Source organism: Scyliorhinus torazame, chromosome 27, assembly GCF_047496885.1.
Source record: "Scyliorhinus torazame isolate Kashiwa2021f chromosome 27, sScyTor2.1, whole genome shotgun sequence".
Lineage (NCBI taxonomy): Eukaryota > Metazoa > Chordata > Chondrichthyes > Carcharhiniformes > Scyliorhinidae > Scyliorhinus > Scyliorhinus torazame.
The window spans coordinates 6395053-6414087 of NC_092733.1; the positions used below are offsets into that span (position 1 = coordinate 6395053).

The 19035-nt window shown below is 46.7% G+C and overlaps 1 protein-coding gene across 3 annotated transcripts in view; it reads left to right on the forward strand.

Moving 5' to 3' along the window:
- khsrp (KH-type splicing regulatory protein) overlaps nucleotides 1-19035 on the forward strand; it is a 68342-nt gene that overhangs the window by 32874 nt on the left and 16433 nt on the right. For all 3 annotated transcript variants that reach the window (XM_072490859.1, XM_072490856.1, XM_072490857.1), the window contains 7 exons: nucleotides 380-394; nucleotides 5776-5833; nucleotides 6668-6839; nucleotides 11750-11848; nucleotides 13264-13428; nucleotides 15094-15196; nucleotides 16248-16348. In XM_072490859.1, the coding sequence (XP_072346960.1) occupies nucleotides 380-394; nucleotides 5776-5833; nucleotides 6668-6839; nucleotides 11750-11848; nucleotides 13264-13428; nucleotides 15094-15196; nucleotides 16248-16348 (713 nt within the window). The remainder of the gene's footprint in view (nucleotides 1-379; nucleotides 395-5775; nucleotides 5834-6667; nucleotides 6840-11749; nucleotides 11849-13263; nucleotides 13429-15093; nucleotides 15197-16247; nucleotides 16349-19035) is intronic.

Below are 19035 nucleotides of genomic sequence, written 5' to 3' on the forward strand. Positions count from 1 at the left end.
ACAGGTACATACTTATCAAGGACACGCAGTAGCTGTTCCTTGAACAAGCTCCACATTTCCATTGTGCCCATCCCCAACAGTTTTCCTCTCCATCCGATGTATCCTAAGTCTTGCCTCATCGCATCATAATTGCCTTTCCCCCAGATATAACTCTTGCCCTGCGGTATATACCTATCCCTTTCCATCACTAAAGTAAACTTAATCGAATTGTGGTCACTATCACCAAAAATATTTTTCAAAATAAAACTGAGTGAAGGAATTGTGTGTCTAAGTTGTAATTGTAATGTATCCCGGGGGGTGGGGGACTATTCAGGATTTAATGCCAACAGCTTGAGTTGGTGGAAATCAAAATAAATTGTAATTTTTCTTTCTTCCTCAGGGCCAAATAGTGATGGTGAGTAGAACTACATTTTGTGCTTGATGTGTGCATAACATGCACGGCTTTACATTGCATCTTTCCATGTTTGTGTTTTGCTAATTTTAGTCAAATAAAAACACCGTGTTTGCAAATTGAATCTTTATTTATGTTCACGGCAAAAATTTTCGTCGGCGCCTCTTTCACCAGCAGATTCCAGTTCAGTTGATGCCTCTCCAAAAATAGCTTCACTGCATCAGGGATCTGAACGCTGCATTAAGTTTCTCTGCTGCAGCCTGAGAAGGCAGTGGTGTTTATTGACCTTGTAAACATCGCATGCTGCACATGTTGGCATCTTCCCGGTCAACTTCTTTTTTTAGTAAACGTTTTATTGAGGTATTTTTTGTTTTACTGCAACAACAACAAAATAAACAATGTACGTGAATCTATAAACATAGTGCAAAAGCCATCCCTCCCTTAAAGGTCCCACCTTTATTAACCCCCTACTCTAAGCTAAACTAACCCTGCCCCCTTCTGCTGCTGATTTATTTTCCGCAAAGAAGTCGACGAAAGGTTGACACCTCCGGGCGAACCCTAACATTGACCCCCTCATGGCGAACTTGGTATTCTCCTGTCAGATAGCCAGGTCTCCGACTTCGGGGGCTTTGTGTCCCTTCATGCTAATAATATCCGTCTCTGGGCTACCAGGGAAACAAAGGCCAGATCGTCTGCCTCTTTCTCCTCCTGGATTCCTGGATCTTCCGACACCCCGGAAATCGCCACCTCTGGACTCGGTGCCACCCTTGTTTTTAACACAGTGGACATACATCTGCAAACCCCTGCCAAAATCCCCTAAGCTTTGGACATGTCCAGAACATGTGGACATGGTTCGCTGGTCCTCACGCACACCTTGCGCACCTATCTTCCACCCCAAAGAATCTGCTCATCTGGGCCACTGTCATGTGAACGACCTTGAATTGTATCAGGCTGAGCCTGGCACATGTCGTTGACGCGTTGACTCTACTCAACGCGTCCGCCCATAGACCACCCTCTATCTCTCCTCTTCCCACTTGCGTTTCAGCTCCTCGGTCTGCGTCTCCTCTGACCCCGTAAGTTCCTTGTAAATGTCAGAGACCCTCCCTTCTCCCACCCACCCTCTGGAAACTACCCTGTCCTGCACCCCCCTTGGTGGTAGGAGCGGGAAGGTTGAAACCTGTCTGCGTAGGAAGTCCCGCACCTGCAGGTACCTGAATTTGTTTCCCCTCGCCAACCCAAACTTCTCCAGTGCCCTCATACTCTGAAAGCTCCCCTCTATAAACATATCCCCCATCCTCTCAATCCCTGCTCTCTGCCATCTCCGAAACCCCCCATCCATACTTCCAAATGTAGTTACTGAAGTTTGGCAGCACCAGCCCGCCCACTCCCCGGCTCCGCTCAAGCATCACCTTCCTTACTCACGGGGCCTTGCCCGCCCAGACAAAGCCAGTGATCACTTTGTTGACCCGTTTAAAAAAGGACCGCGGAATAAAGATGGCGAGACACTGAATCTTTGGAGGACCGTAATCTTCACTGTCTGCACCCTCCCACCTAGTGACAACGGGAGCGCATCCCACCTCCGAAAATCATCCTTCATTTGGTCTACTAGTCGGGCCAGATTTAGTTTGTGCAGCCGTTCCCATTCCCGTGCCGCTTGGATGCCTAGATACTGAAAGCTCTCCTCTACCACTCTAAACGACAGCTTCCCCAGTCACCTCGCCTGGACTGCTAGCATCTCACTTTTCCCCATATTCAGTTTATATTCCGAAAACCGCCCAAATTCCCCCAGAATCCTCATAATTTCTTCCATCCCCTCTATTCGGTCCGATACATACAGGAGCAGGTTGTCTGCATAGAGCGAAACTCTGTGCTCCACCCGCCCCGGACCAGCCCCTTGAAGCTCTCAGTGCAATTGCCAACGGCTCTATGGCTAATGCGAACAACAGTGCGGAGAGGGGGCATCCCTGTCTCGTCCCCCGATGCAGCCTAAAATAGTCCGATGTTGTCCTATTCGTCTGTACGTTCGCTACAGGAGCCTGATACAGCAACCTGACCCAGTCAATAAAACCCTGCCCAAATCAGAACCGTCACAGCACCTCCCATAGATATTCCCATTCTACTCGATCAAAGGTCTTCTCTGTATCCATTGCGACCACTACCTCCACCTCCCTACCTTCCAGGGGCATCATGATCACGTTTAATAGCCTTACATTGGCCACCAACTGCCTTCCCTTAGCAAACCCAGTCTGGTCCTCCCCAATAACATCCGGAACACAATCCTCAATCCTGGGGGACAAAATTTTGGCCAGCAGTTTGGCATCCACATTCAAAAGGGATATCGGCCAGTAGGACCCATACAGCTCCGGGTTCTTGTCCCGCTTCAGGATCAGCGAAATCGTGGCCTGTGACATTGTCGGGGGAAACACCCCTCTCTCCCTTGCCTCATTGAATGTCCTCATCGACAACAGCCCCAATATCCCAGAAAACTTTTTATAGAACTCCACTGGGTACCCACCGGCCCCGGGGCTTTACCCGACTGCATGGCCTTCAGACCCTCCGCTATCACTTCCAACCCGATCGGGGCCCCCAACCCTTCTACCAGCTACCCGTCCACCTTTGGAAAGTTCAGCCCCCCCCTAGGAACTGCCTCATCCCCTCTGGCCCTGTTGGGGGTTCTGACCTGTACAGCCTACTGTAAAAATCCCTAAACACCTTATTCACCCCTGCTGAATCTCCAACCAGGTTCCCATATCTGTCATTTACTTTCCCTATCTGCCTGGCTGCCTCCCTCTTTTTAAGCTGCTGTGCAAGTATTCTGCTGACCTTCTCTCAATGCTCATGGATCGCCCCCTTCATCTTTCTCTGCTGCTCAACCGCCTTCCCTGTGGTTACCAAGCCAAACTCCACCTGAAGCCTCCGCCGTTCCCTTGAAAACCCTGCCTCTGGGGTCTCCGCATACCTCCTATCGATCTGTAGTATCTCCTTTAACAGTCAGTCCATCTCTGCCCTGTCTACCTTCTCTCTGTGGGACTGTATCGAGATCAGCTCCCCTCTGACCACCGCCTTCAATGTCTCCCAGACCACCGCTGCCGAAATTTCCCCCTTGTCGTTGACCTGCAGGTAGTTCTGAATACATTTCCTCAGCTGCCCACACACCTCTTTGTCGGCTAAAAGACCCACGTCTAACCTCCAGTGCGGGCGCTGGTTACTATCTTTACTAACCTGTAGGCCAACCCAGTGCGGGGCATGGTCTGAGATTGTGATCGCCGAGTACCCCGTGTCCACCACCCCCGTCAGTAAGGCCCTGCTCAGAATAAATAAATCAATCCGGAAGTACACTTTGTGCACGTGTGACAAGAAGGAGAACTTCACCCTTGGCTGCCCAAATCTCCACGAACCCTTTTAGTTCCTTTGCCATTGCTGGCACCCTGCCCGTTTTTGAGCTTGACCGGTCTAAACCAGGGTCAATAACTGTTGAAGTGTCCTCCCGTGACCAATTTATGCGAGTCCAGGTCCGGTATCTTCCCCAGCATCCTCTTTATGAACTCCACATTGTCCCAATTTGGCGCTTACATATTTACTAATACCACCTGCACCCCCTCCAGTTTCCCACTGACCATAATACCAGCCTCCCACATCCAAAACTTTTCTACCCGCCTCAAACACCACTCGCTTGTTGATCAGGATCGCGACCCCTCTAGTCTTCAAGTCTAGTCCCGAGTGAAAGACCTGACTGACCCACCATTCCTCAATCTAATCTGGTCAGCTACTCTAAAGTGTTTCTCCTGCTGCGTTACCACGTCTGCCTTCAGTCCTCAAATGCACGAACGCGCGTGCCCTCCTGACCGGCCCATTGAGCCCTCGTACATTCCAGGTGATCAGCCTAGTTGGGCTCATTGCCCCTCGCCGATCAGTCATCACCTTTCTTGGGCCACTCCAGCCCGCACCCCGCGCCTCCACCAGCCCACCCCCAGGCAGCCTCTGCCCCCGACTTCCTCTCTGTCCCTCAGCCACAGTCCCCCCCCCCCCCCCCCCAGTAACCGCGCAATGTAAATCGACCCCTTTGATAAGCATAACATCTCACCCCCCACTACGCTTCTGTGAGCTATCCCACCCAGCTAGCTTGGTGGCCCCCACTCCTGGCACCAGAGAGTCTCCCACCTATTCTCTCTCTCTCTCTCTCTCTCTCTCTCTCTCTCCTCTCCCCCCCGGCTCATACACACATATTCAAATGACAAACAATCCCGACAGAAAAAAAAACCCACACTAAACAAAGAAAAGATCAAGCAAGAGATCCAACATCTAAACAAACGCACCTCCATCCCGCAACAGTGCAAATGTAAACTTTAACTCAGCTCTGCAACTGGCCCCAAATCAATACAGAAGGCATTACAAATAGCGTCCACAAAACGAGAAACCTTTAAAGACATGAACGTTGCAGCAAAGTTCTCAGTCCACCACCAATCCTTTCCTTTTCGCGAAGTCCAGCGCTTCCTCAGGCGACTCCTGGATAACTTGCATCAGCTGGTTTAAAGAACAAAGAAAAGTACAGCACAGGGAACAGGCCCTTCGGCCCTCCAAGCCTGTGCTGACCATGCTGCCCGTCTAAACTAAAATCTTCCACAATTCCTGGGTCCGTATCCCTCTATTCCCATCCAATTCATGTATTTGTCACGATGCCCCTTAAATGTCACTATCGTCCCTGCTTCCACCACCTCCTCCGGTAGCGAGTTCCAGGCACCCACTACCCTCTGTAAAAATTTAAAAAAATTTTAAAAATTGCCTCGTACATCTCCTCTAAACCTTGCCCCTCGCACCTTAAACCTATAACCTTTGTTGACCGCTGGGCCGCCTCCGCCATGCTTCCTCCCGACACAGCTTCAGCCCAAGCCTTCTCCGTTCGTCTGTTTCTGCCTTTGCAAGCACTTCTAGTTCTCCCCTCCATGCACCGATGTGGGGATTCGGTACACAATTTCCTCTGTCATCAATTTTTCAATTCCAGTCCGGTACAAAAACGGGGGAATAGGTCCAAAAGTCTGACCCGAGCCGGAGCCACCAATTGTGCGACTTACTCCTTTATAGCCGCCACCGGAAGTCCTTCCCCGGTTAACTTCTGAAGAACTACATTATTCCTGATGCAGTTGCGGAGAAACGTTAATCTGTAAAAGAATTGTGACTTGTCTGGCTGCCAAGTCCTTGTTCTCGTCTTTAATTTTCTCGTCATGGAGGTTTATGCTGTGACCTATATGGTGATCTAGTAGAATTTAACTACTGCAATGGACGAGTCTTAAAGGGCTGTTTCTTCTCCCTTGAAGCATGTTTTTATTCATTGCGTTGGGAACTTTTGCTTCAAATACACTGAACTAGGAACTGTTTTCCTGCAGAAAGCGGAGGTTTGCCAGAACGATGCGTCACGCTGACCGGGAACTCAGAGTCAATTCAGTAAGTACAAACTCTCCAGTTACTGTTAGCAATGATGGTCTGCTGTGTAGTGGTGTAGAGCACCGTGGCGGCAACGCCTCTCCATGTCCCGCCCTTGGGTGTTGAGCAACATGTTGTTGAGTTTAGGTCTCACTCAAAGCAGCTCGATTGGGCAGTTGGATCCCCTCCCCTCGCACGGTTGGACACCTGAGTTCCCTTCCTGAGCCCTTTTTGCCTTAATTGACAGGAACAGCTTTCCATTGGAATTTGTGGAATCCTTTGACCAAAATGGGAAGGGGAGAGGACGGAGGTGTAAAGATCAGAACCCCCTCTGGAGTGTACTTGTGTCGCTGGCTTGAGAAGAAATCTTTGCTGTATTTGAGTTCTGTAGCTGTTGGATTCACCGGATGTTGTGTTGATTACATCAGTCTCCAAATCTGGAAGCAGATGAAACTGACTTGTTAGTCAGCAATTCTGTTTTCCTGCAAATGCTATATTCATGGACTGGAATTTTTTTAACATGTTTGGATGGCTCCAGGAAAGAATCCTGGCTCATTTAATTTTAGTACTATTCATCTGCACAGCTCTAATCATCCAGTTCAGAGAGCCTCTTTACAGAAATCAATATTGCCTCATGCCACATATTGTCAGAGAGGATGTAGGAAAAAAGCACCTCTTTAAATGTTTGAGGAGGGTTTTCCTTCAACTTGCAGTTTCCTTTGTACGGTCGCTGGGAGAATACTGCAACGCCTTTCAGCGATTGGATCTAGAGTGAGAAAATGTTTGCCAGTAATTAAAATAGCACTTAAATGCTTCGTGTAATGCCATTTGCATTCATATTGATTGTATTTACAGGGCCGCGAAGATGCTACTCGACGAGATCGTGTCGCGGGGTCGAGGCGGGCCTCCAGGTCAGACCCACGATACTACTAATGGCCAAAATGGATCCATTCAGGAGATTGTGATCCCAGCAGGAAAGGCTGGACTAATTATTGGCAAAGGGGGCGAGACCATCAAACAACTTCAGGTACAGCGGGGAAGACGAGAAAGAAACTTGATGGGTTGAAATCAAAATGATCCATTGCAGCCAGTCTGAAAGATCAAATATGACTTTATTCTGTATCAAATCGAAGTCCCCAAACAGTGGTTTTGGGACTTTAACGATGTAGTACTATTGTCTGTTCAGACGGGAACCACTTCTGAACATTTTGTTCAGTTAGATTGCTGCCTTTCACTCCTAGTTCCATTCAGGAGTCCAAAGCCTGAGAATCAGAGTTGGGCCAAGTGATTTGTTTGAGTTGTCACTGTTCAGGAACCAGGAGCCCACCTGCCCTGTGGACTTGGCGATATTTATTTACACAACAACAAATCATGATTGAAATTTATACAAGATTCTAAAAAGTATTCACCCAGTGTTGGTATCTTTAATGTCGTCACTTTTTGCACGAAGACACAGTCCATAGGTGGAGGGATTGTGAAAAGCCTGCCAACCCTGCAATGAAAGAATGAAAGTCGCTTATTGTCGCAAGTAGGCTTCAAGTGAAGTTACTGTGAAAAACCCCGAGTCGCCACATTCCGGCACCTGTTCGGGGAGGCTGGCACGGGAATGGCGTCTACAGACATCTGGGGGCTGGTGCCAAAGCTGGGAGAGCTGTTTCACAGACCTGTCAAGCAACAGCCTGACATAGTCATACGGTGGAATCATGCCTCCCAGGCATCACTGTCCCTGGGTATGCCCTGTCCCACTGGCAGGATAGACCCAGCAGAGGTGGCGGCACAGTGATGCACAGTCAGCAGGGAATTAGCCCAGGAGTCCGAAACATTGATTCCACACCCTAGAACAGCCGATGAACACCACTTGAATGTACTCTGGCTGGGTCCATCACCAGGAGTGGTTTGGTAGCACCATAACAAACCCAGCTGGCCGGGTCCTAAATTGCAGTAGGTGATGAGGGAAAAACGTACATGACCTCCGTCTCACCAACGTGTCCGCCGCAGATGCACCTGGCCATGATAGTATTTGTAGAAGTGACCACTGCACTGTCCTTGTGGAGACACAGTCCTGTCTTCACATTGAGGATACACTCCATCACGCTGTGTGGCACTACCACTGTGCTAAATGGGATATATTTCGAACAGATCTAGCAACTTGCAACTGGGCAACCACGAGGTCCAGTGGGCAATCAGCAGTAACCGATTAGTAATCAACCACAATCTGTAACCTCATGGCCTGGCATATCCCCCACTTTACCATTACCACCCAGCCAGGGGGTCAGCCCTGGTTCAATGAAGAGTGTAGGAGGTCCTGCCAAGCGCAGCACCAATCGTGCCGAAAAAAGTTGTGTGAACCTGGTGAAACTACAACTCCGGATTACTTGTGTGCCAAACAGCATGAGCAGCAAGCGATAGACCGAGCTTGGCGATTATACAATCAATGGATGGGATCTGAGCTCTGCAATCCTGCCACATCCAGCCATGAATGATGGCAGATAATTAAACAACTCACTGGAGCAATAACCCCATCCTCAATGAGCCCAGCACATCAGTGCAAAAGATAAGGCATTTGCAACAATCTTCAGCCTGAATTGCCAAGTGGATGAACCATCTTGGTCTCCTCCAGAGGTCCGCAACATCACAGATGCCTGTCTTCAGCCAATTCAATTCACTTCACGTGATAGCAAGAAACGGCTGAAGACTGCAACGGCAATGCGCCCTGACAATATTCCGGCAATAGTGCGAAAGACTTATGCTCCAGAATTTGCGTGCCCTTAGCCAGACTTGTGGAAAATTGCCCAGATATGTTCTTTACACATAATGTAGGAGAAATCCAACCCGGCCCATTTAGGCTACTCTCGATCATCAGTAAGATGATGGGTGGGGTCATCAAGCAGCACTTGCTCAGCAATAACCAGCTCACTGTCGCTCAGTTTGGGTTCGGCCAGGGTCATTCAGCTCCTGACCTGATTACAGCCTTGGTTCAAATATGGACAAGAGCTGAGCTCGAGGTGAGCTGAGAAAGACTGCCCTTAACATCAAGGCAGCGTTTGACCGAGTATGTCATCGAGGAGCCACAGTAAAACTGGTGCCAATGGGAATCTGGGAAATCTCCGCTGGTTGGAGTCATACCTGCAAAAAGGAAGTTAGCTATAGTTGTTGGGAGGCCAATAGCCTCAGCTCCAGGATGTCACTTCAGCAATTTCTTAAGCTAATGTCCCAGGCACAATCATCTTCAACTGCTTCATCAATGACCCTTCCATCATAAGGTTAGAAGTGGGGATGTTCGATGATAATTACATGATGCTCAGCCCCGTTCTTGAGACCTCAGATACTGATGCAGTCCATGTCCAAATGCAGCAAGACCTGGGCAATATCCAGGCTTGGGCTGACCAGTAACCTTTGTGCTACACAAGTGCTGAGCCATCACCCCATGCCGTTCAGTGCCATTACCATTTCCCAATCCCCTGCTATCAACATCCTGAGGGAATACCATTGACCAGACGCTGAAATGGACTAGCCATAAAAATACTTAAAAGAGCAGGTCAGAGGCGAGGAATCCTGCCGCGAGTAACTCTCTTCCTGACTCTCCAAAACCTGTCCACCATCTCCAAGGCGCAAGTCAGAAGTGTGATGGAATGCTCTCCCTTTGCTTGGATAAGTGCAGCTCCAACAGCACTCTTGAGCTTGACATTATCCATGACAAAGCAGCCCTGCTCAACTGGTACCCCTTCCACAAACGCACCCTCCACCGCCAACGAACAGGAGCAGCAGTGTGTACCCTCTACAGAATGCACTGCAAGAACTCGCCACGGCTCCTCAGGCAGCTGTTATGCCACCACAGTCAATTCTGTGCAATGACAGTCAGCAAGTTTGTAAGTTGAAAAACAATTACTATTTATTTCAAGATGAAATATGCAGTAAATGCAACTGAATAACAGCAAACTAACCTATTATTCCCTTTTAGTGTCCCATCCTCTCCCCACATACAAGACAGACCAGCACAGAGTTTGAGGGGGGGTGGGGGGGGAGAATAAGGATGAGAGTCTTTGTTTCCAACGGTGGTTCTTTACCACATTTTCCTCGCAGCACGCTTGCCGACTAAAGTCTCTGGTTTACAGCTGGTAGTGGTCTTCAAGCAGAGCCATTCATTCAGGGTCCCAGCAACCTAGAAAGTTTAGTGCTCAGTGGCAGCAGGTTTTCTGGAGGGACACTTTATTTCTTATCATCCTGGGCCTTCAGCTCGAGGTTCACATTCAGGCCTATATCTTTCTGTCTAGACATTTTATTTCACATCAAAGCTTTCCTTCAGCTCATGGTTTGACATCAAGCCTTTGCAGCCTCGAGTGAATGACACCCAGTCTTGCTGGGCAAATCAGCCCTCACAGTGGCCTTATGGAGAAGATGACGGAGATAGTTTTGGAGAGAATTTATTAGCACGCCCCATCCACGCTGCAGAATGATAAATGAAACTAAACTGGAGCTTGGTAACTCCTAACATTCCGGTGGGATCAAATCCAATCGCCACCTTTTACTGGGCAGAGCCATAGCCTTTTTGGGCCCATTCATTGGGCACCAGTCAAATCAATCAAACTGAGTCATCCCTGACCCTGGTCAGTCTGGCGGCACAGGCTGCTTTGCCTTAAGGTCACAGGTCAATTAAACATCCGTGGGTCAAAAGTGTCACAGCAAAAATAAAAAGGAACAATAAGAGAATAAGTAGGAAGGATCCTTACACGGCACATTCCAAACCTATGACCTGTACTATCTAGAAGAACAAGGGCAGCAGATCCATGGGGACACCAACTGGAAGTTCCCCTTCAAGCCACTTATCATCCTGACTTTGAAATATATCGCCATTCCTTCACTGTCGCTGGGTCAAAATCCTGGCATTCCTCCTTAACAGCACTGTGTGTGTACCTGCACCACATGGACTGCAACGGTTCTAGGAGGAAGCTCACCAACGCTTTGTCAAGGGCAGTTGGGAATGGGCAATAACTGCTGGCCCAGCCAGCGAGACCCATGACGCAGAAAGAATAAAAGAACCTTCACACATTGGGTAATGAATGACTGGATGGAATGGGCAGTGAGAGCGGGATTGATTGAGAGATAACAACAGAAAATGTTTGAAATACTCAGCAGTCTTGCAGCGTCTATGGAGGGAGTAACAGAGTTAATGTAGAAAAACATTAACTGTTTCTCTCCACAGGTGCTGCCAGACTTGCTGAGTGTCTCCAGCATTTTGTTTTCAGATTTCCAATATCCGCAGTATTTTGCTCCTGTAAACTGTTTCAGAGAGAGTTAGAGCACGGTGGCACAGTGGTCAGCATTGCTGCGTGACCGCCCAGAGAGCCGGGTTCAATTCTGACCTTGGGTCACTGTCTGTGCGGAGTCTGCACGTTCACCCTGTGTCTGCGTGGGTTTCCTCCGGGGACTCCGGTTTCCTCGCACCGTCCAAAGATGTGCAATTTAGGTGGGTTGGCCATGATAAATTACCCATTCATTTCCAATGGTGATTTCAGAGGGTCGGTGCAGTCTCGATGAGCCGAATAGCTTCCTCCCGCGTTGTAGGAATTCTGTCAAGGGCCCAGTGAAAAGTTTTTAAAACATTTAAAATTCTGGTTAATTGTCTGTTTTGTAACTACAAGTATCGTAGTTCCTTTGAAAAATGTATTTGAGCAAATTGTGTATATCTGCTTTGCAGGTAGTCTGGTGCATTGTAAAGCTTGGCGTGTGCTGCCCGTAACTGTTAATTGTGGGAAGGCACTCAATTACTCAAAGAAATATGATTCGGTGTCTGTTTGCTCCATAACTTGCCAATAGTAATGAACTTTTTGGACCGCTGGTTTTTAGATGAGGGTTTGTCTTCGAGCAGGTTCCTACTAGTATTCTCTTTTTTTTTTCATATTCTAATCCTAAAGGTTCTGCCTTCTTTGTAAACAGGAACGTGCTGGAGTGAAGATGATTTTAATCCAAGATGGTTCACAAAATGCTAATGTAGATAAACCGCTCCGAATTATCGGTGACCCTTTTAAAGTGCAGGTATGAGTTTGTTTGTATATCTGCATTCAGGTTGCACCATCCATGTGTTGATTATCTCTACCTCCAGCCCCTCTGCCAACACCACCCACTACTGCAAGATCATCTTGAAAAGCACTGATATCCTGGGCTACTTTTCACCCACTCCAACCAACACCACTTCCATCTTCTCTGAAAGGTGTGCGGGACTGTCAGCAAGATTGTCTTTGCTGCTTCCCTCTTCCTTTTGCTGAACAAATCAAACCTTCCCTGGCCCAAGTACTTAACCATATCTAGTTTCTCTTCCGTACTGCCTTCCCCCACCGTGCTCTCCGAGACGCACCACTTGCTCCCTTGACCTATTACCAGTAGGTTGTTGCTCTCCATGGTGCTGATACTAGCTGGCATTGCGATTGATCGCAGCTCTCCACTATTCTTCTTTGAAAGGCATCAACCTATCCTGCAAAATATTCACCACCTACTCTGAACTACCACCCAATTTCTCTAGGTTTATAAAGTGTTATCTTCGTGAATGTCGGCCCCAGGTTTGAGTGAAACCCACAGCTAGGAAGGTGTTTATTATCTGCCCATAGTGTCAGCGTGGAAACTAGACTTGGTTAGTGAAGCAACTGTCCATCGTCTAGTTTACAACACATTACAGCCAATTTTGTAGCTTTGAAGTTAGTTACAATTTTAATGTGGAGCATTGTGGCGCCCGATTTCAATGCAGCTGTGAGATGTATGACCAGATAATCTGCTTGCTCTACTGTTTGAGGGATGATATTGACCTGTTCACCAGGAGGGCTGCCTTACCTCTCCTCCAGTAGCGCCACGTGATCTCCTGAGTCCATCCGAGAGATTCAGTGGGATTTCTGTTTTACGTTTGATGCAAACTTGTTTTCAGTGCTACACTGAGCCCAGATTTTAAGGTCATAGCTCTGAAATGGGACAAGCTTGCTGTATCATGTAGGAGAGATTTTGCATAATTTTTCAAATCGCTGAGCAGGAGTGACATTAATGTGTATCACTCCGATGTTGAGTGATGCATTCATTGTTTGAACGCAAGTTCAATTAAATATCTTTTTTTAATTCCACGCTCTGAGCCATTTTTCTCCTTCCTTTGTCTGACCAGGCATTCGTGCTGTCTGAGATTGCCCCATGTCGCAATCCACGCATAGAATCTCACCTGTTCTTGCTTCAGTACACAAACTGTGCGCACTGGATTGAGACTGGTGCACTTATTTTGCAAAAAACCCGGTATATAGGAGGCGCTTCCAAGCTGATCTACATTCAAACTTAAATCTGAGGCAAAATTGTGAGAAAGGAATCGGCCAATGTAGCTCTAAACCTGCCAGTAACAGTGTGCTTTTTGTGCTTTTTATGATTGTTGTGTGGTGTTTCTTTGTGAGGTTAACCTCCTTTGCTGTGAACCATTGCAGCAAGCACGAGACATGGTGATGGAGATTCTGCATGAACGTGACCAGGGAGGATTTGGGGACCGGAATGAGTTTGGCAGCCGAGGAGGTGGTGGTGGTGGTGGTGGAGGAGGAGGAGGAGGAGGAGGAGGAGGTGGAGGAGGAGGAGGAGGAGTTGGTGGTTTAGACGTAAGTGAGAAATATGTTGGTTTTTGTTCACTTTTGGCAGTTGAGGCAAAATGGTGTATTTAATTTGTGCTAAATTCAGCTGGGCGTCTTACATTCGTGAGTTCTGTGTTGGTTTCTGAAGGGGGACAAGTACTTGAAACAGTGAATTACTTGAGCTGTAAAATTGTAATGGATAAACCATCCATGAAGTGTGGGCCCATTTTCTGGATTCTCAATTCTTGCACCATTTCTACCAATATCACTCTCCATAAACATCGCTAACGGGCTGGTTTAGCACAGTGGGCTAAACAGCTGGCTTGTAATGCAGAACCGGGCCAGCAGCGTGGTTTCAATTCCAGCCTCCCCGAACTGGTGCCGGAATGTGGCGACTAGGAGCTTTTCACAGTAACTTCATTGAAGCCTACTTGTGACAAGCTATTATTATTATTATTATATAGATGTGAATAGAATGTTTCTAAATAGGGGGCATAAAGACACGGTAGTGATCATTCCCATTGAGAAATGAGGAAAAATGTCTTTGTTTCGTAGTTATAATGCGGAACTTGCTACCACAGGAAGTGATTGAGGCAAATAGCTTAGATGTTTTCTGAAGGAGGCTGTATGGGTCCATGAGGGAGAAGGGGATATAAAGGAGTACTGCAAGCCTGACGTGAGGCAGATGGAAGGGAGTAGTTGGGTTGAATGGACAGTTTCAGTACTGTATATTCAAATTGTAAATTTACAACAAACTAATGCCAGATTTCATTTGAATCCTTATTTATTCTGCTGGCTAATTAATGGAGGCTGGCCGTATGGAGGTTGCAAAGATAATGTCCATCATTGTCTAAATACAATGCAACTTCAGGAGAAAGCCTGTGTTCAGTCTGGTCTAATTCATGCAATATACCTGTTCAGCCAAGAATTGCATACTACCAAATAGACCTTTTCCCATGTATTTGCATCCTTTAGTATTTTGTGGACTTTTAAAGCTCTCTTTCCTCTCCTAATCATGCAGTTTTCACTAGAATGCATGTGATGGATTCTTTATCGTAGGTTACTTTTGTAAATAGAAGAAACGTCCCTTGATTTTCATTTGGTTCCTTATTCTTCCTTCCCAGGGAATTCTGAGCCTTCAGTTCCCTGATAATGCATTTCCCTCCCCACTTTTCAGCAAAAGTAAAGTTGGTCTCCCTGAAATCTGACTATTCTGATGTCTTGGCCAACCTGCAGGCTGGCCAATGCTGGCTGGCCACTCACACAGCAGGTTTGGATGGGTTGCAATTGTGCTGTAACAGGAGATTTGAAAGCTACCACCTTTATACCCCAGTGTACAAGTTCCTCCACCTGCAAGGTACCTTTGTCATATTACATGGTTCTTGGTTTTTTGGGAGCACAAGTAGGACCATATGATACTTGCTACTTTCTCTATCCTCACATTTGAATGGACCTTTTTACTGTGCAATTCCCACCCCAGTGTTACGTAGACAATCAATTGGTACAAATAATTTCCCGTTGCAATATTCTGTAGAGGTTAATTGGCATCTTGGGAGTCTCCACTGGGAAAAAATGTAAACATGATGACTTGCTTACATCAGCAATGTCCATTGTAAATGTAAACATGGGAATTGTGTGCAGACGTAAGTATGTATGGATGGTGTTGTGACCTTTATGCATCTTAAACTCTAGATACCAGTGCCACGGCATTCGGTAGGAATTGTAATTGGGCGAAGTGGAGAAATGATTAAGAAAATACAAAATGATGCCGGAGTCCGAATACAGTTCAAACCAGGTCAGTCCTCGTATGTGCATCGGGTATCTGACAAACTAAGTACAAATCCTGGAGCTCTCCAGATTTTAAAATGTAGCACTGCGTGTGATTGGAGTACACTACAATGAGAAATGGCCCCTGTATTGGATTAGACACTTGATTGGACTGCACAAACTCACTCGCCCTGTTGGCACCCAGTAAAAACTTTTCTACAGGCCCAACCTTCTGCTGCAGCAAATGATGGTTCATTACCATTGAAAGGAGACAGTGTCCCCAGCTGTGATACTGCCTGGGTGATTGTTCCACAGAGTGAGACACAGCAATGTGTCCAACGCCCTTAATTATATACCATGTAGATGCTTTGGATTGAACCAGGGCCCCTGGGTGGGTACGGTGCAAAGGCTTACTTTTACCTTCCTGTCTCATGGCATGACTTTTTTTTTTCCTTTCTTCACCCCTGCTCCCCTTCCCCAGCTACCTGATGGGGAGCTGAATGTTAATTATGAGCTGAACTCATCAGATTAACACATTCTAGAGAATTTAGCCATGCTTTATTATTATGGGGCTAATTCCAAAGCTGAAATGACCCGAGTATTGAGGGGTAACACAGCCGCAGTGATTAATCGGGTTTCTCCTTCGCAGCACAGGCTCGTTCAGACCTCGCCTGCGACATCGACCTTAAACGGAGCAGAAGGCTAGTTCAATCACTTTCCCAAGAACAGATTATCTCTTCTCTCCACACTCGGGAATGATCTGTGCAGAGACCTAATGAAGGGAAAAATGGATTCCCACCTTTCCTTCCTCCAAAATGCCATGATGTCTGGGGTGCACAGAACTTGGTGGCAGCATCAAGAATATTCCACCCGTAGAATGCAATTAGGGTAAATGTGACCGAATGAGCTCTCTCTATATCCCCTTAAATATTTGGAGGTTTTTTTTTTGAGAAATTGGTTCATTATTTCAGGTGCTGTCTGTTCCATTTGGACTGATTTCTGTAATGCACGCTATGGCTGCTCTGGAACTGCTAACTTTCATCTTTCAATAAAGTCCTTCTCCTTTTTTCATCCCGTAGATGATGGGTCTACGCCAGATAAGATAGCGCATGTAATGGGGCCTCCAGAGAGATGCCAGCATGCTGCACAAATAATTACTGACCTTCTGCAGAACGTGCGGGTATGGAGTAGACTTTTGTTCTCACTTTCTTCCTTACTGATTTTTCTCCCCATAACTCTCCACTCCTGAAGGTGGCGAGTGTTCCATCGATAGTGGTGGCCTCTAGTTATTTGCCCATTTTTTTTTTCCCGAAAGGACGGGCAGGTGTCACAGCAGAAAGGCCTTGCTTGTTCCAGCGTCCGTGTGGCACTTGGAAGCCAGAGTGTTGCACAGCAACTGGGGTCAGAAATGAGTAACTTAAAATAAAACTGCAGTCCTAGGCTTTACAAATTGGGCTTTCTGGGATTGCAAGGTAACTGAGAATCTTTGCACTGAACTCCATGCTGTGAAACCTACTGTATAAGCTGCTCCTTTTATGCATGTTTCATCCTCACGCTTGTACTTCATAGGGTTCCAACAAATGGATATCTCCACCAAGAAACATCTGCGAGGCTCCATTTTGTAGTTAAAATCGGGTCGGGGCAGCCTGGCGTCTTTTCAGGCCTGCCATCAAGGTGACCTATGATCCTTTGGAATTTTCTTTGTTTATTTCACCGCACAATATCTTTGAGTCCTTTTGCGTGATGATGCACGTGTAGCTCCTAAAGGGGACAGCCCGCGAGTGGCCTGTGTGGGGCACATGGTTTAGTGGGATCATTGGTGGTAAGCATAATAGTGGCATCATTCGCCACAAGCTCCTGAGATCTGACTGGACCTCAATCCAGTTCTGATGAATGGGTCGAGAGTTGTCTGTCCACTCGGGATGTTGAATGAGATGTTTTCACACCAGGAATAATTTCACAGAAGTTGGCCACCATACCTAAGGATGAGATAGATCTGTGTGGAAAAAGTCTTGTGTCGGTGTGTGAGGAGTATTTTTTGATAGACCCAAACCTCCCTTGCCTTTTGAATGGGGGAAGAAATACAGTTAATGTGAACCTCTGTAATGGTGAGTTAAGACTACAAATGTTTGGCAGTTTAAACCCCGACATGACTGCGCAAAAACAGATTTCTGAAAATTCATTATTTGGGGAGTAAAATTGCTGTAACTGGAGGATATTGCCTCCATTTGAGAATGACCAAAGTTTGTTTTGAAAGATGTACAGATTAGCAATTGGAGTTATTGCGCTAACATGCCAGCCTCTCATCAGTGCAGTGATTTTTATTTAAACTCCTCGGTTGGAAATGCTCATCTGTCAGTAGCTATGCAGAGCAAGGTTGGGTTGATCTTTCAGTTCAATTACCTTGTATTGCTCTGCAGGGGCAGCACGGTAGCATTGTGGGTAGCACAATTGCTTCACAGCTCCAGGGTCCCAGGTTCGATTCCAGCTTGGGTCACTGTCTGTGTGGAGTCTGCACATCCTCCCCGTGTGTGTGTGGGTTTCCTCCGGGTGCTCCGGTTTCCTCCCACAGTCCAAAGATGTGCAGGTTAGGTGGATTGGCCATGATAAATTGCCCTTAATGTCCAAGATTGCCCTTAGTGTTGGGTGGGGTTACTGGGTTATGGGGAGAGGGTGGAGGTGTGGACCTTGGGTAGGGTGCTCTTTCCAAAAGCCGGTGCAGACTCGATGGGCCAAATGGCCTCCTTCTGCACTGTAAATTCTGTGTTAATCTATGATTAACCCTCCCTGCTTTTCTTCACATGCAGACTGAGCTTGCAGCTTTTTCAGTATTTAAATTTGCGACTGCAAACATTTGTTTATTGTTTGACCATGCAAGGTGCTGGTAACTATGTTAAATCTGTTGATTTTTGTGTGAATTGCCATAGAATCATGGATGGATTGTGCTTCCATATGATTAATTTTTCTGGCTATTTTTATCATACAAGATGTCAGGTGTGTTGAGAGTAAAGTCACTTGAGACACATCTGCAGCCTGCTTTGTCCCTCCAATTGCCACCTCTGTTATGAAACTGCTAACTCCTTTAAAGGATTTATATTTGTATGCTGGTGATTAGAGATGAGGGATAGTTTGAAGTGTGTTTTATTTAATGTTTCTGTGCCTGCAAAGGGTGAAGCCTATAGTTAGATTCATGCTGGACAAAGGTGTTTCTATGTGGGGTGCTTTGTTGAGTTCCAGCTGTGTTTCTATTGTGTTTGGAGAGGGCTACAGTGTGTAAAATAAACAAATCAATGGTAGTAGCTTAGCAACGGGGCCTTGTAAGGCCTTTTAAGTTTTAGTTTAGCTAATTTGCTTGTAGTTGAAGATAGACAGCGAGAGAGTAGGCAGCTCTCTGCTCTGCTAGAGAGGGAACATCTCTTTCAGCCTTGCTGGAAGAAAAGCCATACCATGGAGAAATGTAAGGGCAGTGAGCTGAAGAGCAGCTAGTTAAGGAAACTGTAGAAATGAAGAGAAGTTTCCAGGAAGTCAACGGTTAAAGGTACTGAAACAGAGCACTGTTCAGTAAAAACCGACCTGGCTGAGACGTCAGAAAAAGTACCTGAAGTGATTTTCAGGTTTGTGAGATTTTACTACAGTCTGTGGAACGGGAATTGAAATAACTATGGAAGTTGGTGGCTGGATCTCTGAGTTTGTGTACAAGCAGTTGAGACAAAGGAAACCTAAAAAGGGGTTGTGTAAAATCCTGGACTGGCTTCACTGTTAAAAGTGAAGAGGAAATTTGTGTTAAAAAGAGTCATTTGTAAAACCTGGACTGGATTTTGGGAGGCAAACTGCTAAGGGAAAGCATTATTATGAGATTAAAGCGTG